General features: G+C 35.7%; 1 protein-coding gene across 6 annotated transcripts in view; it reads left to right on the forward strand.

Moving 5' to 3' along the window:
* MKL2 (MKL1/myocardin like 2) overlaps positions 1 to 23,081 on the forward strand; it is a 180,394-nt gene that overhangs the window by 49,556 nt on the left and 107,757 nt on the right. For all 6 annotated transcript variants that reach the window (XM_025046089.1, XM_015588607.2, XM_025046090.1 and 3 more), the window contains one exon: positions 7,112 to 7,328. In XM_025046089.1, coding sequence (XP_024901857.1) covers positions 7,112 to 7,328 — 217 coding nt within the window. The remainder of the gene's footprint in view (positions 1 to 7,111; positions 7,329 to 23,081) is intronic.

Here is a 23,081-nt window from a genome sequence, read left to right on the forward strand (position 1 = left end):
CTGCATTACAGAACTTGGAAATAGGAATACAGCATAATTTTTATCTGTTAAATAAAACATTTGTTTAATCTGTTTACAAATATTTACTTCTCAGCATTTAAAACAGAACTAATTTCTAGTTCAATAAATTAGAGTTTGTTTTTAACCCAGTATTTGCTAAATATGGAAATCATCTTATCTTAAAATTAATCCTCCAATCAGTTCTTATTCTCTGAGAATCATTCATTTTGAATAAACATGGAAAATACAATTGTTCAAGCTAAAAAGACATGAGTTTTGACCATTTTACTTGGAGAACAAGTACAACTTTAGTTATTTGTGTCTTTTTAATGGTAATTTAAAAGCCACATTTGTTTTAAACTTTTGCTGATTCAAATTTTATTTATAGAAGGGTCACAATGAATATTTGAGAAATACTGTTTACTTTATTAGTTATAGTACCAAAGAATGCATCATTTTAGAGAGTGTTAAGTATGAAATTTGCTCCATTTTATGTTCATTTGAAACAAATCTACAGCGAACAAGTTAAAAAATAAATCATCACATTGGGATTTTAAGAACTGTAACAGCCACTTCAAGCATAGGACAGTTATGTAACTTTTTCTATACAGTGTATTATAAGTATTCGGTGTATTTACAGTACATTTTTGCTATGTATTTAATGGCTATACATAAAAATCCAGGTGCTGCAAATAAAAACCCTGCTTAGAAGTCATTTATTTGAAACACTTGTAACCTGATGTCAAAAACATGTCCTTTTGTATTCAGTATGCCTATGACTGTAGATTTCATTTTCTTCCAGTCTGGAGTTGAATTCCAGTTACACTCTGAGTTTGCTAAAATGGAACAATGAGAGAGTGTTTCCTTCATCTGTCACGAAGCAAGCGTGTTCTGCTAGCTCTCCTATTAAGCGCTGATGTTGTGTTAGAATTGCCTACCTGACAAGGTCTTTACCTTCGGGAGATGTGGGGGTATAATTGAGTCCTCATTGGAACCCCAGCGCCCATCACAGTGCCCAGTGCTCTGGGCCTTCAGTGTGAGTGTTAAAGAATTATACAGATGGATTTTTCCACAGCCTCATCTCCCTCTTCCTCACGATTCCCTTCCCCACCAACAATTTCTGTTTCTCCCAATTATTTGCTCCAACTTACTTGCATTTTGGCTCATAAAGGTTGTATTATCGTAAAAGAATACGAGCTCTGGAGTTGGGAATCCTGGATTTGATGCTAGTCTCTCAAAGTTGTTTATTTTTTTTTCAAGCCTTAGTTTTCTCATCTGCAAAATGAGAATAATACCTGCTCACAGAGAGCTCAGTAGGGCAAAATTAAGGAAAACGTGAAGCAGACTTCATGCCAGGCCGAGTAGAAATGTAGTCATTACTATTCCCTTCTTTTCATTTGTCACACTCATTTTTTAAAAGTTAGGTAACTGCATCCCTAAGAGGTTAAGTGACTTGCCAAAAAGTTAAATCTCTCTCTCTCCTTTTCTTAGAGCTCCCTCGTAGGGGGCCTGTGGTTTCTCAAAGTGAACATTCATCTTCCTCAGTATTCGTCCCAGCCTTTCCAACTGCCCCAATCGAGAAACCTCAGTCACCCGCAATTCTTATTGTCCTTTACCTTTCAAATGAGCCAGTCATCAAGACTTGAAATTTTGCCTCTTAAATATTATTTGAATTTATTCTTTTTTCTGCATTTCCACCATCTTAACTTAGTCCCTCAGCATTTTAGCATGAGATTTTAATCAGTAACCTGCCTCTCTGCCAGAATCATCTTTCTAAAATACCAGGCTGATCATAACAGTTTTTTAGAGTCCACATTCTTTCACAGTTGTGCTTTAACTTACCACACCGGTCCGTGCCATGCCTTTTCTACGCTACCCCATCAGTCCTTTGCTGTAGATGATAACTGTTCATGCAGCTCTGCTGATGAGAAAAACTTTGGCGCCTGCAAATTCCTGTTCATCCTTGAAGACTTTCCTAACTTGCCCAAAGACATTTAATTCTTTTGGTTGCCACAGTACCACTTTGTACCTACTTGTAGTCTATTTCTCACACATGCTGTGGTAATTTGCTTCGACCTCTCTTCCCACTCATTGGGAAATGATTTGTTCTCTGTAAAATAAGGGGGTTCTACAAAATCATTGATTCTCAACGCTGGCTGCACATTAGAATCATTCTATCCAAGACCAGTTGTTTCAAAATCTCTGGAGAGCCTCTTCCTTTGTCCCCACACCAGGGATTTTTTTTTAAGTTCCTCACGTGATTATCATATTGTAAGGAGAGTTGTTGAGAAGCACTTGTACTAGACCTTGGTTCTAAGATGCCTTTCAGCTAAAATAGTCTGTTTTATGAACTTACACAGTTTTTAAAAATATAAGAGCATTCAAATAATCAAACCAAGAATTAGAAAAAAAATAGAACAAAAATACTTTGTATGATAAGAGTTAAGGAAAGGTAGTATGTAATGAAATCATATTTGTGCAGAAACATGTAATTTTAGAACTCTGATTTTCTGGTTCCATCCTAACTGTTAAAACTGAATATGGGTGGATTGGAGAAAATATTTCTTTTTGTACTTCTTCTCTCCTCAATTATAAGCTGAGAGATGAATGTTATACAAAAATGTAAATAGATTTGATCCTGAATTCTTGATACCCTTAAGAAATTTCATTTAGAAGACAATGCAGAAATAGCAATGTTGAGAAAATATTTTCATATACACAGTTGACAAGAGTTAGTTCTTATATTAAAAAATAAATTTTGAACTTGAACATTAGATATTTAACAAATTATCACCAGGAGCTTTGGAAGGAGAACAGATAACATAAAATAACCCAGGGTTGGCGTCAGTAATTTACTAACTCAATGACACAAAATTCTGGTTCTCAAAAGTGCATTTGATGCGAAAATTTCAACTTGTTTGATCAGAGGACTTTATAGTAAATACCCTTTCTAATGCAGGGAATTACTTTGTGTGTGTGGAAAATTTTTTCTTTGAACTTCTTAATCCAAGTTTTCTCTTGTTTGAATTTAGAAATTTATTTTTACTGGCTGTTAGCCAGATATTTTCCTAATGTTTGTAATCCAGGGGAGCCTTAAAGGGCAGAGACAGCAGTTTTACTATTGCTAAAATATTTTTTCTTGAGTATATTTGCATATTCTACCTGTTTGCATGTGGCTGGTTTTATATTAAACTTCTGAAGTTTGATATTGATATCCTTTGAATTCTTTTATTATTTAGCATTACTTTTACATAGCGGTGATTATAAACCACTTTTTTTTACTAATGTTTCATGTGAATTTCAAGTCATCATGAACAGTAAGGTACAGTGGAAAGAGATTTGCCTTTGGACCTCACTTAATTCAAAACAAATGTTAGCACTGATTTTGGGACGACCTTAGCCTGTTAATAGACCAGGATATTTTTAAATATCAGATCATCATTGGGGGTGTTATTCTGAATCCGTTCAGAAAAAAGATATGAGTAAACCAGTAGATGAACAAACGAAAGTATGATGCCTCTTCTTTTCTTCTGTTTATTTTCTGACTCTGGCGTAGTATCTAATAATGAAGTGGTTTGTTTTTTGAGAGCAGAAGCCATATCCCAGGTTAATCTTACGTTGTGCTGTGCTTTAACCTAGCGGTGGATAAATGTTTGACTAGTTTCATTTTGGAATAAAGTTATGTTATTGGGCTATGTAAGGTATTAAATTCATATTCATTCTGTCAGTTCAAGGCAATATTTTATCACAGTTTATCTAGTTAAAGCTAAGTGATCACTTTACTTTCATAACTAAATTATAACCCAATAAAAAATATATTCTAATGCCATTTCTTGAACTTCTCAGTTAGAGACTACTGGACAAGAGAGTATTTCTTTGTTTGATGTTGGATTTCAATTTTGAAAGAAAATTATCAAGTAGTTAAGTAGATATTAGGTGACAGCTTGCAAGTTTGGTAGTAGAATTTCAGAATAGATTAACATTTATTCTTTATTTTTTTTCCTACATTTACTAAAGATTTTCTTAGCTTATTTTCTTAATTAGGAGGGATATGTGGGAGTTTAAGGTGAACATAATGTCAAGGAATAATAGGTTGAAAAAATTCTTAAATATGAAAAACAGGTAATATTGTGTGAAAATGTTTTAAAATTTTGTGCCTAAAGTATTTTTCAAATTATTAGCACAAATATCAGAGTTTGTACATCTTGCCATTATAGGGCATTATGGTACTTGTATCTTAGAATTAATTTACTGCAAACATTTTATTTTATATGAATTAATAATTTGAAATGAAAATTCATAATTTTGACAAAATCTAGGAGTCATATTTTAGTATTCCATAGCAAAATAAGTCCTTTTACATGCATAGTCACCTACCTAACGCATCTTTTTGATGTCTGTTTCACTTTATGTTAATGTAAGTTAGCATTCAGCCATTCCAGCCTTCCTGGGCTTTTTGTTTGCGTGACCTGTGCTTTCTGTACACTTATTGCCATCCGATTTATAGTTTCATACTTCAAGTATGTCACTTGTTGGCATATATTTTTAGACTTTTTAAAATTCATTCTGTCAATCTATCTTTTAATGATAGTGTTTAGCCATTTACATTTAATATAATTATTGATAAGGTTGGATTTAGGTCTACTGTTTTACTCTGTTTATTGTTTTTCCTATTTCTTTTTTTGTTTCTCTATTGTTAGGTTAATTGAGTAGTCTTAGAATTCCTTTTTAATTTTCCCCATTGGCTTTTTAGCTAAAAAATATTTGTATTTTTTTAAATTGTTGCTCTAGGAATTACAATATACAATCTTAACTTCTCAGTCTGCTTCAAGTTAAAATTGTATGACTTCCTTATAATGTATAGGAACATAATGTGAGAATGTTGTTAATATGGTCATCCTCCCCCATCTTTTATGCTATAACTGTTGTATGTACTACACCTACATACATTATAAGCCCTGTAACAGTGTTATAATTTTTACTTTAAATCATATATTAAGTCAAGACGAAAAACTAGACTTTGGTATTTATCTACGTGTTCACCATTCCTGATGCTTTTCATTCCTAAGGTCCAAGATTCTATCTGGTAACATTTCCCTTCAGCCTGAAGAAATTCTTTTAGCATTTCTTGGATTATGTGTGTCTGCTGCTGAACATTTTGCCTTCATTATTAAATGATATTTTTGTTGAATACGGGATTCTGGTTGGACAGTTGCAGAGACTCTGGATCCTGTAAAGTTTCCTCTTCAGAGTATTGTTTTCTTTTAAGAGGCAATTAACTTTGCTGGACTCACTTCTACAGACTCTTCCTGTGGTGAGCAGCAGCTGAAACCTTGGTTCTGTTCTTTTCGCCTTAGCAAAACCGTTGGGAGTCTGTCTTGCATGTGCATCATGCAGGGGTCAGCAAGAGACTTGGACAGAGTTTATACACGGAGTCCAGGGGCTCCTCCTTTGTGCTTCTCCCTTTTCTGGGGACTAAACATAGAGTTAAGAAATCGATCCACATATGCACAGTCAGTTGGCTCACAGTAAAGTGCAAAGGCAATTTAGTGAAGAAAAGGTGTCGAGATATTCAGACATCTTTATACCAAAAACAAAAACAAAAAATCTTTGATTCAGATCTCACAGCGTTTACACAAATTAACTCAAAGTGTATTATAGACTTAAACATAAAACAAAAACGAATATCTAAAAGAAAACATAGGAGATAGACTTTGTGACCTTGGGTAAGCAAAGATTTCTTAGCTACAACCCTAAAAACATAATCTGCAAAAGAAAAAAATTGATAAATTGGACTTTATCAAATTAAAAACATCTGTTCTTTACAAAACACTATTAAGAGCATATAAAGAAAAGCTATAGACTGGGAGAAAATGTTACATATCCGATAAAGGACTTTTGTCCAGAATATGTGAAGGACTCTCAAAAACAATGGTAAGAAAATAAACCACCTAATTTTAAAAATAAACAAAAGATTTGATCAGATACTTAACCAAAGGTATACAGATAGCAAAGAAGCGCATTGAAAGACCTTCCACATCATTAGGAAAATACAGATTAAAACCACAGTGAAGTAACACTACACACCCACTAAAATAAAAAAGATTGCCCATGATCAAGTGGACCAGTTGGAATTCTCATTCACAGCTGGTAAGAATCCAGAATGGCATCACCACTTCAGAAAACTGTTTCTTTAACGTTTAAAAATGCAGCTGCCATATGATCTAGCCACTTCACTACTAGGTATTTACCCAAGAAAAGTGGAAGCATGTTCATAACATCTTTATTTGTAATAATCAAAAACTGGAAACAACTCAAACGCCCACCAACAGGTGAATGGATAAACAAACTAGTGTGAAATGCAGACAACAGTTTTATCAAATGTTTTGCCTCTGCAGACGGACTACCATCTTTCTAGCTTTCAATGTCAGTTTTCTTGGTGCCCACCAACTGCTCAACCCCTGAGCCAGTGTCACATATTCAGACCTTTTTGTCGTGCCTGTGGCACTTTGGTTGCCCATTTCTGTATCAATCAGAATGAGCCAGGTTATGATGTGATAATAAACAACCCCAGTGGCTTAAAATAAAAGCCACTTTATCTCAAACTGTCTTCATTGCGAGTTAGCTGTTTTCTCTCTGAGACCCAGGCTTGTAAAGGAATATTCTGAAACACCGCTTGTTACTGTGAATGTTGACTTAATGTAAAGTTTTTTAATTTGTTGGAGTTAAGATAGATCTTCAAATCAGATTGCTTTTTTATTTTCACCAGCGTTAGTTGACTTTTGTCTCATTTAGGGATGCATTAAAATCTCTATATAGATTTATATATATATAAATGAAAATAACTATGTAACTATAATATATAAAAATAACAACTATAACTTTAATCCATAGTACAAAAAATTATACAAAATACTTTCAACTTTTATTCATCCTGTAAGTGCTTCTTTAGACGTATCCTAGAAGGAACCGGAGGTCCAGAGAGGATAAATGCATAGGCAGTGCCGCATAGCAGTGAACCTGAACTAGAACCAAGGGTTCCAATTTTAACACTTTTGTACAAATTGGAAAAAAAATGTGCCATATATTTATACATTCTTTATTCTGACAGTCTCTTCCACAGACCACGTTTAAGAGGTGTCTCGTACCCTCTCTTGCTGGTAGCTGGAGCACAATGGATCCCACAGGGACGCTAGACACCGAGGATGAACTGGGACCGTTAGCCCATCTTGCTCCGAGTCCTCAAAGCGAAGCCGTCGCCTACGAACTCCAGGAGCTCTCCCTGCAGTCCAGTCAGTACTTACCCCCGCTGAACGAAAGGAAGAATGGTGAGTATACAAAATCAGCGTTTTCTATTTATTTGTTATCTGTTGAGGAAGCTTTCACTGATCGCAGAGGCATCCCCGAGTTTCCAGAAAACACAGTACTGCCAATTTTTAACACAAATGAGTGGAGATGATATACACTTATTTTTAACACTTAAAACATAAAAACTAACAAATATAAAAAATATTAGAATTTACAAACACATTAAATATACATATTAAAAGGGCAGAATTAAGAATTTCAACTGGATTTACTGTGCTTTCCATAGTTCTTATGAGTCTTACATTCATGAGTGTATTTTTTAAATTTCACTTTTTAAAGCCAGAAGAAAAAAAAAAAACTCCTTCCCTGTAGAATACTCCCTTACATACTACCTTGTTACTTATTTTTCTGAGTTCTGAGTATTTCCCAATTCTTTTCATTATTGGCCTTATCAGGAAAATGGATAAAAGATATAAACTGCTAATCTTAGTTCTTTAGTACATTTCTTTGGAGTAAAACTTGCTCTCCCTTTAAATAAGATATCTGACATTTGCTGTTAGACGCAGTGGTATGCAGTTTAACTGGTTTGCAGTTTAATTGGTTTGCAGTTTAATTGGTATGCAGTTTAATTGGTAAGCAGCAGCATTTTGGCTGAGGTACTGTTAGCCCTCAGGAGGCTGCGGTTGGCTGGGATGGCTTTAGAACCTTCCACCGATTAGGAGCCTAGCTTCCTCTTAGACAGTGGCTGAGAGGGTGCAACCACGTTTACTGAAACATAACTAAATGTGATCAGATTTACACAGTACACTTGGACCAGTATAATGTTCAAATTATTACCTGCCGAAAGATGAACTGAACGGAGTATAAAATTGCAATAATATACAGTTGCTCAAGAAAATGGTCATATGTAGCAGAGGAGAGAAGTATGTGGGGAACGTTTATACTTTGTGGCGATTTACTTGACCCAGCTCACCATATTCTCTTGCAAGAATGTTCTCTTGAATACGTATGCCTCAGTATAAAGTAAGCTCAAACATGAGGTGGTCTCCCCTTATTAACTTTTAGGGCAGTAGATGAAATGGTAAAAGGTTTAATTTATTAATTTAGTTACATGTACATAATGTAACATTGTATGAAACAGTGCATTAATATAGAAGGATTAATTTATCCACACTCATATTTCATAAAACCATCTTGTTCACACACTATCCTTGAATCTTTGTGGTATTTTTGTCATCAGTCAAACCCCTTTGCATCATCCAGCTTACACTAAAATCCAGGGTGCATCTTCATTTCTGTCTCTTTTGTTTGAGTTACAGCAGTTTTTGAATACATGTGTGAGCTGACACCGAAGACTTTATGTCTAAACCACAAATACCATTCACAGAACAGTAGGGCTTGGTTTGTGTGTGTGCGCGCGCATGTGTCTGTCTTATAGTTGTATGTTCATGATCTCTATAACATAATCATTCATGTTTGACCTGTGATTAGTTATAACATTTTGTGGAGCTGTAGTTTGTTTTAGAATTTAATATATATATACACACACTTATATATGTATATATGTGTGTGTGTATATACGTATATATATATACATATATATATACGTATATATACATATATGTATATACATATATATATTTTTTGAGTATGTATTACATTTTACATGGCTTAAAATATAAAGGGTACAAATGGGTACAAAGTAAAAAGTAGGTCACTCTCTCTGTCTTGTTCTTTAGCTACCATGTACTTGCCTAGATTTAGCAACTGTTACTTTGTGTCCTTTCTAAAACCAGTTTTTGAAAATCTTCTTTGTAACAACATCTAACACTTTCAATTTTAAGATTATAACTTGGGAATAATTAAAGTGTTGATTTTTTTCTCTCACTTTTTTTTTCTGAGTCTAAGATTTCTGTAAACCTTCTAAAACCAGCTTCATATAAAGTTGATTTTTAAGCTAATGCATTTTTCTCAGATACTTTTTTCTTTAATACTAAGTAAATGAAAGAACATCTCATAATACGAGACACTGTGTAAGGAGTCAAATATGAGACAGTCTTCTTTTTTCTAACAAGTGACTTCAGGAAGTTAAAAACCTTACCTAATATTTAGGCATACACTCTAATTTTAGGTTTATGATATATTAGCCTAATTTGAAAATACATTTCAGGGCATAAATGGAATCCTTGTACAGCTATCAGAGATCTAGGTTTTTGCTACAGTTATGTGAGTATAGTAGAACCACATCAAACAATATATAGATAGAAGAATCATAACTTTCTTACCTTAATGATTTTTTTCAAGTTTAATACTCATTTTTTTAGGACTTCTTTTTTAAAAAATTTATGTAAATTAGTTTCAAGTAGACAGTACATTGGTTAGACATCTATATAGTTCATAAAACGATCCCCCCCCAATTGCTCTCTCCCTCCCCTGGCCCTCTACCTAGCTATCATATTGATGCTTAACCGCATTCCCTCTGCCATGCTCCCCATCCCCGTGACCAACTATCAACTGCTAATTTGTACTTCTTTAACCTTTCACCCCAATCTCCCATCCTCCCAATCCTCCTCCCCTCTGTCTGTCCCAAATTATCCACTGTATTTGTGAGTCTGTTTTTGATTCACTTGTTCTTTTTGTTCCTTATATTCTGTATACAAGTGAAATCATATAGTATTTATCTTTCTCTGTCTGACTTATTTCACTCAGCATAATAACCTCTAGGTCCATCCATGGCGTTGCAAATGGCAAGATTTCATTTTTTTAATGGCAAGATTCCATTGTATATATGAACCATAATTTCTTTATCTGATCATCTGTTGATGAGCAATTATCTGTTGATGGGTTGCCTCCATATCTTGTCTATTATAAATTGTGCTACCATGAATATTAGAGTTCATAGATCTTTACGAATTATTGTTTTGGTTTTCTTTGGATAAATACCCAGAAGTGCAATTGCTGGGTCACAAAGTATATCCATTTTTAATTTCTTGGCACTATGTCTGTTTTCCATAGCAGCTGTACCAATTTGCAATCCCACCAACAATGTTTGAGGGTTCCCTTTTCTCTGCATCCTCGCCAACACTTGTTGTTTTTTGATTTATTGATGATAGCTACTCTGACAGGTATGAGGTGATATCTCATTGTGGTTTTAATTTGCGTTTCTCTGATGGTTAGTGACTTTGAGCATCTTTTCATATGTCTGTTAGCCATCTGTATTTCCTCTTTGGAGAAGTATCTGTTCAGGTCTTCTGCCCATTTTTTAATTGGATTGTTTGGTTTTTTTGTTGTTGAGTTGTATGAGTTCTTTATATATTTTGGATATTAACTCCTTATCAGATATATCATTAGCAAATATCTTCTCCCAAACAGTTTGTTGTCTTTGTTTTATTGATGATTTCCTTTGCTGTACAAAAACTTTTTAGTTTGATGTAGTCCAGTTTGTTTATTTTTTCTTTTGTTTCCCTTGCCCGAGGAGATATATCTGAAAAGAAATTCCTGTTAGTAATATCACAGAGTTTACTGCCTATGTTTTCTTCTAGAAGTTTTATGGTTTCGTGTCTTAACAGTTAGGTCTTTGATCCATTAGGACTTCTTAATGCCATGTTTAAATCATATTATATACAAAATGAAGATGTTAATCTCAAAATTAATCAATACAAAGTGTAGATATTTTGAGATAATCACATTTAGATATTTTCTTGGTGATTATGTTGTATCGTTATTCCTAAGTGTTTGACTTTCACATTTCAGAATTTTCTGTTGGGGAAAAATGAAGATATTTCAGTCTGGGATTAGTGTGTAGGACTGTATCACCAAATAGTTTATAAATAAATTTTACAAGGAACATGAAGTTGACATTTAAGTAATGATTCCAGGATCTCCTTTATTTTTGATTAATATTTATGTTGGCAGCGGTAGTGGAGTGGCAAAATATCCCCACTACTGGAGAAAACATGAAAGATAAACTAGGGTTTTCCTTTACCCGTGAACATGGCCAAAATAATTCTGTAGTTAGTGGCACCTCAAAAGTAAGGCAACCATGTGGCAACTGACTCTTCTCAAGAAGTGAGTCTTTCATACAGTGGATATACAGAAACACATGAACATGTATTTTTACTAAAACAATGCATACACAGGGAAATCGAGCTTTGTTTTGACATTTCAAACGCACAGTAGAGCCATTTTCATGGTTCAGCATTAACATTTCTTCAGATTATTTAACACTGGGAAAAAGAGGGAAATCAGTCAAGGGGACAGTTAGTTCTTTTAATATTTAAATTGGAAAAGCTCAGATGCTATAAATCGAATATAGCTTTATAGAAGAGGAGAAGGCAAAGTCGATGGAAACAACGTACCTGAAAGAGCTCCTGCTCTTGCCCGTGCCACACCTGGATGAGACCGTGTGGAAGCAGCTTCTCATCCATGAGGTCATGCCGGTGTGTGCCGGCGGGTGAATTTAAGTTTTTAAGTCATTGCCAGTGGTGTCATAGAGTGAGCAGTTGAGGAGACGTAGATTTCCCTTTTCTGAGACAGGTTGGTATTTCAGTACTTCTAGGCATGTCTCTGATGACGAGGATTGTCATGTTAACATGGCCACAGATATGCCACAGGCCAGCTGTCAGGAGTGTCAAGTAGGAGGAACGTAAGCGTCTGGATCCATTCTCTTCCCATAGTAACTGGCTTTTTGAAATGCGCTATGAAGTGTGTTTTAGCCCTTGGTGAAGAGGAGAGACTTACATGTTATTCTTATTTTAAACTTTGGTATTACTAGTTACCGCAGTTGTTAGGTTTTTGAGCTTATAGTCCCATCTGGAAATTTTTTTTTCTAAGATTTTCTGTCCATTAACTTTATCACACTGAACCATTTTAGACCATATCTTGTTCTATTCCAGAATGCTCACTTATTAGAGAGGAAATAATTTATTCAGAAGTTTGTTGCACACGAGGGGAGACGAGGTGACACTGTGTTAGATGCAGTACAGGTATTAATACACTTGCAGTCAGATGCACTTTGCCTCGCCACAGAACCCAGCCAAGAAAACTACTTGCCTTGTACCATGGCAGATAAAAGATGTATGTTCACAGCTGGTCTTTTCTTTGGGTTTTACTCTGAAAACATCTCCCTATTCCTCATTAACCTGTTCGGCTTACTGTCACTCCAGGTGTTTGCAAGTGCAGAAAGGTGATGAGTGTTTGTCTTGAGCACAACCCTGTTCCTTAGAGTGTACATGAGCTGTTATTGCTGATGGAGATTGGCAAGGGAAAGAGAATATATCTGTTTTTCTCTGGAGCAGACATAAATGTCTCATAGTGTCCTAAATGGGGAAGAAATAATTAGATGCTAAATAGGCAAGACATGGGTTTTCCTCTACCCATGAACATGGCCAAAGTAATTCTGTAAGAACTATGGGATTCTTGCTTTCCCTTTCTACAACTGGAGATAATAGAAATGAATAATTTTCTGTAAAATTATCTTGTCATTGGCTTACCGTTAACACATTTAGGATCTTAAATATTTAAAACAATACTCAGACATGTTAATAATTATTTCAATACATTTCGATAACTTCTTTTTCTGCTTTCAGGAGTTAGTCCTTAGATTGAGGAGAGAAATATATACTCCTTGAGTATAATTTTTCTTAGTTTCTAATATTTTTTGAAAATTAGGCATTAGGACGTATACTAAATACAGTTATAAAGTTTAAAAGCCAACTACGAACCTCCTGACAGCTGCAAATGAAATTCTTGATTAATTAATCAAGAATTAATCGATTAATTGTTTGACAATCTCTTGAACCCTTCGAAATGGAGAAGAAGCCATATGAGTGGCCTAAGGGGGCAGTGCCATCTTTCACGGAGGGCTTCGTTGTCTCCTGTCATCGAACATGTTTCGTTTCACAGTGGAAATCACTGGTAATCCTGTCCACCCTTTTTTGTGTTCTGGGTTTCTTATTTAGATAGCTTGCTGTTACCTAGGATTCAGTTTGCTTCAGTGCACTGCTGAACACACCCAAGCAGTACATGTGGGGAGGGAGAGGAATGGTGGACCCTAACGTCCAGCCTCCCATCTGCAGCTGGCAGTGTCGGAATGCTAACGTAGGTACGCTGCAGTCATTCTGAGGGGCTGGGTGAAGCGCACAGTTTGCAAAGTGCATCAGCAGGAGCACAGGCCCCAGTTACAGCACACCCAAGCCTCACTTCGAGTTGTTCGTTCAGGCTTTCAATGGTAGCCTCTTGCAGAAATACCCTAGGAGTGTCAGCAATTAACGTATTTATATTAAAAGTAAAATTTAGGACATAATAATTAGCAGTTTAATCCAGCATGAGACCATATTATCTTAAACTTATAAAAATGCTTAAAATGATTGCAAAACTTTTCTAGAGTTACTCGAGTCATAGAAATACATCATTTCTTATATAGAGTATTTGAGGTAATTTTTATAAAACTAGAGTCCACCATATGATTTATATTAGGCACTGGACCAGTGAATAAACTGAAATTAATTTGTTATTTTATTAAACTAACTTATTATTCTTGAATAGCCTTTCCTGTCTTAGAAAGCAGTTTTAAATGGTAACATCTCAAATATAAATGATTAGTTAATAACTATTACTCAGCTGGAACCCCCAGCTACGTAGGCCTTTCAGGGCTTCTTGGAATTGGTTTGTTTGTAGCTGAATAGTTGAATCAGACCCTCTGCTGGGCCAAGGGACTTCATTAAAGTTAAGTCGGGGCTCTTTTTACTTACATATGCCACCTAAGCAATCACAATGACCTCTTCTAGCTAAAAAGGAAGTGAAAATGTAAATACTGGATACCTGCTGTTTGCCATAACTCTGAAAGAGCCTGATAAATACAGGGAGTTTACTGGAAAAAAGTGACCCACGATTATTTTTTTTCCCTTTTTTATTTTAAGACACCAGTAATAAAGTACTATTGTTACAAATATGTTGGAATAACAAAATGTATTGGAATTTTTTCTTGGATTTGTAGTTAAGAATCACCCAGACTAACGAGTAAATATCATACCCAGTGTTTTCCTAATGCCCTTCAGTTAATCCGTACTGTGGGCCACCCTCGCTTGCTGCCCTCACTGTTGGCAGGAAGTGTGATCTTTTGGAAGTCAGGACTCCGTCTCCTCTGCTGACTCGGTCTGTGAGCTCGGGTAAGCCTCAGAAGCTCTCTGTGTCACAGGAGCTTTCCGTAACATCCATAGGGGGCTGTCAGCCCATGTGTCCCTCTCTGGCTGCCCTCCTGCATTCCATCGTGTGTTCATACATCTCATTATCACTTTTGCCTGTGATGTTTTTTGGACAGCAGAAAGAAAAAAAGGAAAATAACTTCCATCTCAGTTAACTGGTGGAATTTTCCATATGTAGAAACTAGTAATGTCACTGTTTAATACGTTCCTCACAGATATGTTATTGAACATCCATGCCAGCTCGCTCAAAGTCAGACTTTCCCCCATATTTAAAGGAAAAGACAAATTGACTCAATTTGTGTTATCCTCAAAAATAATGTATCTAATTTAGAATATGTGGTATCTTCCTATTTATAGTTTTCAAGGGTTGGTAGATATATGTCAATATTTTTATAATAGCATCAGATTATCAGTTAAAAGAAAATATTTTAGGTTTTTGTTTTTTTTTTTTTAAACCTAAATCATTCATGTTCTGTTCTGGTCTTTTACGTTATTTTCATTTAAAAAATGGTAGCCGTTGGGTGTCTGTTTCACCAACTAAAAATTCGACACATGACCTGACCTCTCTTTGTAATAAAGATATAGCAAGAAAAGCAAAATGTCTGATTCACAGCTTGCCTTTGTTTCTTGTAGACTGAGTATAAAAACTACCAAATGTTAGAATTTGTCAGCTCTCCGCAGATTTGAGATTCATCACTACAAAATAGGACACCCTCTGACGGAAGCCGTGATTCCTGACATGGCAGTTAAGAAGTATATCAGTTGGGCTGCTCGATCAAGCCGCATCATGTACTATATAAAAGAAAAGCGTGCTATGTCAGTATGCTCAGCTCGCCCAAAGTAGAAACAAAAACCAAAAAAAGACGAGTGGACATGGGATACTTTTAATTGCTGGAAAACATTTATTGAATGATCATCGTGTCTCTTACCTTAAAATAATTCTTAGATTTTAAGCCTCTAGTACACTGTTGACAGTTCAAAATGTCATGTATTCTTATAAAATTGTTGGACACATTGATCTTTGAAACATTCCCTCAATGTTATACAGAAAATTAATTTAGAGAAGATTTTAACAGATAACTGAGAGGAAGAAGAGCCTAGTTTTAAAGAAGGAGGGCTGTGGAGTTGAGTCTGGAGCCCGCTCCAGTGCACTTAAAGTGGAGTGTCAGGCCACACCAAGCCTGTGTCTGTCTCTGTAAACTGGAATCATATTAGACGATTCGTAGGTTATCAGAGGATTAAATGAAATAAAGCATTTATAATAACTGGCTCATCATGAGTACTCAGTAATGTGGTCGTTACCCAGCATCGCATGCTCGATGCCTGCACAGTGGTAATGAGCACCAGCTCTGGAGCCATCCCATGTGAGCCTGGAGCCCGGCTACGACATTCCTGGTTACGTGAATTTAAGTTAGGTCTCTTCCTTTGCCTCAATTTTCTCATCTGCAAAACGGAGGTCGTACTAGTACCTGCTTCTTAGCGTTGCTATGAGGATTAAATGGGTTCGTATAAGTCAAGTATTTAAAACAGTGTGGGCATATAATTAGCACACTATAACTATCTGTTAGTAGTATGTATATTTTGAGAATGCAATATTTGTTCATACTAAGCGAATATCATTTTTCAGGGTTCTATCATCATGTTTTATAATTTAGTGTTTCTTTCAATAGTCCCAACAGTTTCTGCCCCCATTTTCCACAGGTACTTCTTCTTAAAGATGTCAAAATGACATGCAATTTCTTAATGTCTCTTCATGTACCTTCATAACATTTGAAGAGCAACTTATCTGATGGGAGCTGAGAGGGCAAGTATAGTAGGCACTGATTTCCCATGAAGTTTGTCTTTCTTGTTGGTACTGCCAGTTCCCACAATCCTAGCATTCCCTGGGCATCAGTCAGTGTCTACAAGGAATGATTTTCAAATATTAAAGCATGTGAAAAGACAAACAGGCCAAAACTCAGAGCTCTCTAGGGACTATGACCTCCAAAACAGACTCCATTCTGACATTTTCACAGGCTGCTTGAAGGAATTCCAGCAGGGTCATTCCATTTGGTAAACTCCTAAACAAACTCTGTGTCATCAAGGACTGATTTATAGATTTTTTTCCTCCTTATGTACTTGTTCTGAGGAGATTAAGATAGTAGATATGGTTGCTGAGACTCTTTTAAGGCACTCGATGTGTATGATAAGTACTATACAGAAGGCTTTTGGTATTTTGAAGTAATAAAACAGCTAGCTATTTGTTATGTTGAGATTTCTTGCTCCAAGTTGTCTTTTAAATTCTTCTTTTCGATTCCAGGAAATCTTACGTATTAATAAGATTTATCTCTAAATTTAAAATTTTTCATTATTAATCCCATTATTTAACAAAGAAATTGACTATATTTAGAAAGGATCTTTTAAAAAATAGACATATTTTAAATATGTATATGATAACTGATTTCACAAGGACCTTTGGAATATGTGAAAACAGGCGTTTCTGGTGTTGTAGAATATTCTATGAGCTCTTGGTGTGATGGCAGTTGTTTAGATGATACTTAAGGTTACTGGGGATGGGGGCGGATCTGTAAGTTGTTTTTCAATTAATCCGAATCCTCCTAAAATATTTTACTGCTTATTATTATACATTTCTTCTTTTAAAAAAAGAATATACTCCTAAAAATAAATGAGAAGGGCAGAACCCAAGAGATTTGGAGCCTGGACAACTTAAGGAAGTAGGTAATTAGGACTTATTTGGTTTATAGTTGGCCTTAAATGCTGCAGCCTCATGGTTGTCCCAGTCTGAAGTCTGTGAGTGGCATGTATGAAATTCCAGAGGTGAGCAGCATTCCTCATTTGAAGGGTAAGGTTTATTGGGAGATTTTGTGTGGTTTGTTTCTTTCTTTGCATGTTTCCTTTAAATAAATTAATCCTTAAGACGAATGTACAGAGCTTTAGCTATTAAATAAAAGAGTCCTACATCTTCAAAAATTTCTTTTAATTTGATATCTCATTCTGTGGTAGACTATAATATGTTTTGGACAAATTTAAAAATTGGACACAGGCAAATAAATTGATATATGATCTCAACCAAGTATCTTAAAATCAGTAATAAAAATAAAACTTATTTTATCATATTTTACTAACCTGTCAGAAACCCAAGATATTTCGGAAGTCTCTTAGTAAAATCAAATGGAAACAAATGTGATGTAATAAATTGCTTAGTAACTGGTCACACAAATAGTTATTGAATGTATTAAAGAATTTTGTGGCTCTTAATTGATGTATAAAATATATATGTTGAAAAGATATATATGTTTGTTACTGTTTTTCTCAGGCCAAGAATAACAGAGTGTTATTTAACTAGACACGCTCTTATTACGAGAGACCATTACTTTTTTAATACTGTATTTTTTTAACATAGATTTTTATATCTCTCACTATTTCTGTTAGATAGTCCCTTCATTTTTCAAAGAAATGGAATTTGGATAACAACTTGCTGATAAACTAGTGAAATCTCTGTTTGCATAATTGTGTGCTTGTTTATTTGTGCATAGGAGAGTAGCTGCTTGAGTGATTGCTGAATGCAGAATACTTACACTTTCAAAAGTTGAAGATTTGTTTGGACACTCAAATATTAAATGGAGAATTTCTTCAGATAGAGGAATTTAAACTTTATCAATCAGATCAAGTTAGAACTGAACAAATTGAAATTTAAAGAAATGCAAGAACTTAGTCCTACACTGTGAACTTCAGAGTCCAGTCGTTTTAGACAGTATGGTTGACCCTCGAGCAACACAGGTTTGAACCGTGCGGGTCTTTCGTGTTTGGACTGTTGTCGGTAGACGTGTGATTGGCCCTCCGTATCCCCAGGTTTCACATCCATGAATTCAGCCAGCTGTGGGTTGAAAACTATTTTTGATCGTTGGTGGGAATCCACAGGTGTGAAGGGCCGACTTAAGTTAGTGCGTGGGTTTTCATCTGCACAGAGGTCAGCGTCCCTAACCCCCACAGCGTTCAGTGGTCAGTGTGCTTTGGTTTTTGTTTTCTTCACCTATTAACACTGAAACTATTTTAAGTATATTCTCTCATGAAAATGAATGTATTTCTTAAATGACCATGAATGTTTCCTGTACCCTTGAGGGTGGCATGTTAGATAAATGTCAGTTAGGTTCAGTTAGTTTATAAGGTTGTTCAAGTCTTATTACTTTTACTAGTTTTCTTATTACTTGTTCTGTCAATGACTCAGAGAGGTATATTGAAAACCCCAACTACTGTTGTGGATTTGTTTCTCCTTTCAGTATTCTTTTTCCTTCATGTATTTTGAGGCTCTATTACATATTCTTGATGAATTGATCCTTTTATGTTACAAAGTGTCCCTCCATTCTTGATAATGATTCTTCTAACACCTGTTTTGTTTGATATTAATGGAGCCCCTCTGAGTTTCTTATGTTTAGCATTATATGACATACCTTTTCCCAGATTTTACCTTTAACCCATCTGTACCTTTATATGTAAAATACATTTCTTTAGGATGGCATAGAGCTGGATCTTTTTTTTTTTTTTTTAAATCTAGTCTGACAATCTCTGTCTTTCAGTTGTAGTGTTTAGATGATTTGCATTTAAGGTAATTACTTGATATATCCGGTGTACTGGTCATCTATTGCTGTGTAAAAAATTACTTCATACTTCAGCAGCTTGACAAAAAACACACTTATCATCTCACAGTTTCTGTGGATCAGGAATTCAGGCGCAGCTGAGCTCTATGTCAAGGTCTCTCTCAAGCCTGCATTTGGGTTTCAGTCAAGACTGGGCCTCTACTCGTAGTTACCTTGTTCTTAGTGAGACTCAGTTCCTTAAGGACTATGGGACCCTCAGTTCCAGCCACATGGGCCTCTCCAACATGACAGCTTAATTTAGCAAAGCCAATAAAAGAAGTCTTCTAGCAAAACAGTGATGATTTTTTGCAGTATATCCTCAACATTGCCCAACTCTATTGATTAGAAACAAATTGCTCAAGGGGAAGAGAATTATACAAAGCCACAAATACTAGAAGGCAGGGATCCACTGGGCGCTGTCTTAGGCATAATTGAGCTTAAATCTGTAATTTTGCTATGTATTTGTCCAATCTGTTCTCTGTTCCTTTATTCCTCTTTTCTGGCCCTTTTTTTTTTTTTTTAGTAAATTCTTTTATTAGTATTTCATTTTTACAACATCTAATTAGCTATACTTTTTTTCAAATGTTCACTGATCTTTTCTAATGCATGTCTAATATGCTGCTAATCTTATCTAATAAAATGCTTCTTTTAGATCTCTACAAGTTCCATTTTGTTCTTCATTGTCCATTTCTCTTGTCATTATATTCATGTTTTCCTTTAAATACGTGTACATAGTTATAAAAGCTGTTAGTTCCATTTTTTTCCTGTCATTTCTGAGTCTGTTTTTATTGACAGTTTTTTCTCCTGTTAAAGAGACGATATTAATGGCCCCTCTGAGTTTCTTATGTTTAGCATTATATGACATACCTTTTCCCAGATTTTTCCTTTAACCCATCTGTACCTTTATATGTAAAATACATTTCTTTAGGATGGCATAGAGCTGGATCTTTTTTTTTTTTTTAAATCTAGTCTGACAATCTCTGTCTTTCAGTTGTAGTGTTTAGATGATTTGCATTTAAGGTAATTACTTGATATATCCGGTGTACTGGTCATCTATTGCTGTGTAAAAAATTACTTCATACTTCAGCAGCTTGACAAAAAACACACTTATCATCTCACAGTTTCTGTGGATCAGGAATTCAGGCGCAGCTGAGCTCTATGTCAAGGTCTCTCTCAAGCCTGCATTTGGGTTTCAGTCAAGACTGGGCCTCTACTCGTAGTTACCTTGTTCTTAGTGAGACTCAGTTCCTTAAGGACTATGGGACCCTCAGTTCCAGCCACATGGGCCTCTCCAACATGACAGCTTAATTTAGCAAAGCCAATAAAAGAAGTCTTCTAGCAAAACAGTGATGATTTTTTGCAGTATATCCTCAACATTGCCCAACTCTATTGATTAGAAACAAATTGCTCAAGGGGAAGAGAATTATACAAAGCCACAAATACTAGAAGGCAGGGATCCACTGGGCGCTGTCTTAGGCATAATTGAGCTTAAATCTGTAATTTTGCTATGTATTTGTCCAATCTGTTCTCTGTTCCTTTATTCCTCTTTTCTGGCCCTTTTTTTTTTTTTTTAGTAAATTCTTTTATTAGTATTTCATTTTTACAACATCTAATTAGCTATACTTTTTTTCAAATGTTCACTGATCTTTTCTAATGCATGTCTAATATGCTGCTAATCTTATCTAATAAAATGCTTCTTTTAGATCTCTACAAGTTCCATTTTGTTCTTCATTGTCCATTTCTCTTGTCATTATATTCATGTTTTCCTTTAAATACATGTACATAGTTATAAAAGCTGTTAGTTCCATTTTTTTCCTGTCATTTCTGAGTCTGTTTTTATTGACAGTTTTTTCTCCTGTTAAAGAGACATTTTCTTGCCTTTGGCAAGTCTAGTAATGTTTTGCGGGGTGGGGAGGGATAATTGTGAATGTTACATTGCTGAGTGGCTGGATTTTGCTTTTGTTATCTTCCTTTAGCGTGTTGGACTTTGGTTTGGTCAGAATGTTGGACTTTTGGATCATCCTCAAGGCCTTTTTTAAGCTCCTTAGGAAAGATCTAGGGAGGCATTTACACCAGGGATGGTGTCTTAACTACCTCTGGAATCTTGCCCTCCTTTGAAGTCTCTGCTGAATACTTGCTAAACGTCCTGGTGGGACTTTTCACTCAGGCTGGTTGGAGATTGAACATCCCCAACCAGTGTGTGCTTCGGGTATTGTTTAGCTTACGTTTATGTTTAGCTTTACGTTGCCCAGCCTTGTGAAATTTCACACTCTGCACATACAGCTTAGCGCTCAGCAGAGACTCAAAGGCACCCTTACGCAGATGTCTAGGTCATCTAGGTCTCTAGATGAAAAGGAGCACTAGACTCTCCTTTTCAGAAATGTGCCCTGCAACTTCCAGCTGTCTTAGCCTCCCATGCTCTCATCTCTGTCTCAATTAAGCTAGCCTGACATGCTCAGTTAGAATTACCCCTCCTTGCACTCCCGGTCTGGAAATTGCCTCCAGGCAGAAAACTAGGGCAGCAGTAAGGCTTATCTCATTTGTTTTTCTTCTGTTAGGGGTCACAGTCCTGCGCTGCCTGTTTCCCAAAGCAGTTGTTTCATGTGCTCCGTCTAGTTTTCTAGTTTCTTGTGAGAGGTGAAGTAGACTCCTTGTCAGTCCATCGCAGCTGAAAACAGAGTCTGGAATTGCGATTTGAGCGCACAGCGTGTGCTTTTCCACTGAAACACATTTCCTCTTTGAGTACACTTAACTTAGCTTTCAGAGTAGACTACAGCAGCAAAGTCCTTTTATTTTTGTATCTGCCCAAACACTCAGACTTTACTGGGCATACCAAGTTGCTCCCAGCTTTTTGGTGAGTGCACGAATGAAACCAAATTACTGGTTAAAGACTGAGGCAGATAGTTATGGTTGGTTTTTGTGATAAGTGGCTTTCCAGCTTTTGCTCTTGGTACAGAATGGTCAGCAAGAATGTCATAAAAGATATCATGGTAAGACCTCTTGGATCACGTAGAGCCAGTGGCATAGTTATGAGGTTGGTTCAAGAAGCCATCATTTGGTGGGGGGGACGGGCTCCTCAAGGAGCAGAGTTTCCACTGGTTAGTAGAGTCCACTCTTCATTAACAAAGAACTGATTAGATATTTCCTCTTTACAGAAATATTAAAATTAAGAAAAATTCTTTTTGCCTCATTAGCTGAATTTGATTCAACTTGGCAAGAGTCAGCTTTTAGAAGAGATAACTAAAGATTATATTTTTCGTCTCACATGTGTATTAATGGGAATTTACTTGTCAAGAATATAGAGGTTATACTCTATAAGTGGAAAAGCAAGGAGTAAAGTTGTACATTTATCACAAATGTTACTAACCAACTTCTTTAATCCCCCTCATCAACCTTTCCTCCTCCCTCCAAAATGGAAAGCCCATGTATGCATAGGGAAAAAACACCCTGGAATTAATTATATCAGGTTATTTTTTGGCAATTTAGGCAAAATACATGTAGACTACTACACTGGCTTCATTTCCAATAGTTTGCTTTTTTCATAATATACACACAATACTTTACACTAATGAAAGAAAATACCTTTTTAAAAAAAAAAAACAAAACACCGTATTATATAGTGAGAAATATCAGCGTGATTTGGTAGCTCATGATTATATTATGATATTGGGGGATTCTACTTAGAGCCAACTAAACGTCAAGTGGAATCTGTAGAACTCATCAGATTCTCTTCCTTTATTGACCAACAGAGCTTTAAAAGGAGAGTTTATGTTGATAAAGAGTTTTGAGTGGTATAATAGAAATAAAGTAGAATATCACTGAGATTATTTAGGAATCATAGAAACACAACTTGGTCAAAATCTCCGTGATCTGGTTACCCATGGACTTCACTTCTGCTTTATTGGGCCCAGAGGTTGAAGGCCCCCACCCC

The sequence above is a fragment of the Pteropus alecto genome, unplaced genomic scaffold (genome assembly GCF_000325575.1).
Source record: "Pteropus alecto unplaced genomic scaffold, ASM32557v1 scaffold34, whole genome shotgun sequence".
In the NCBI taxonomy this organism is placed as follows: domain Eukaryota; kingdom Metazoa; phylum Chordata; class Mammalia; order Chiroptera; family Pteropodidae; genus Pteropus; species Pteropus alecto.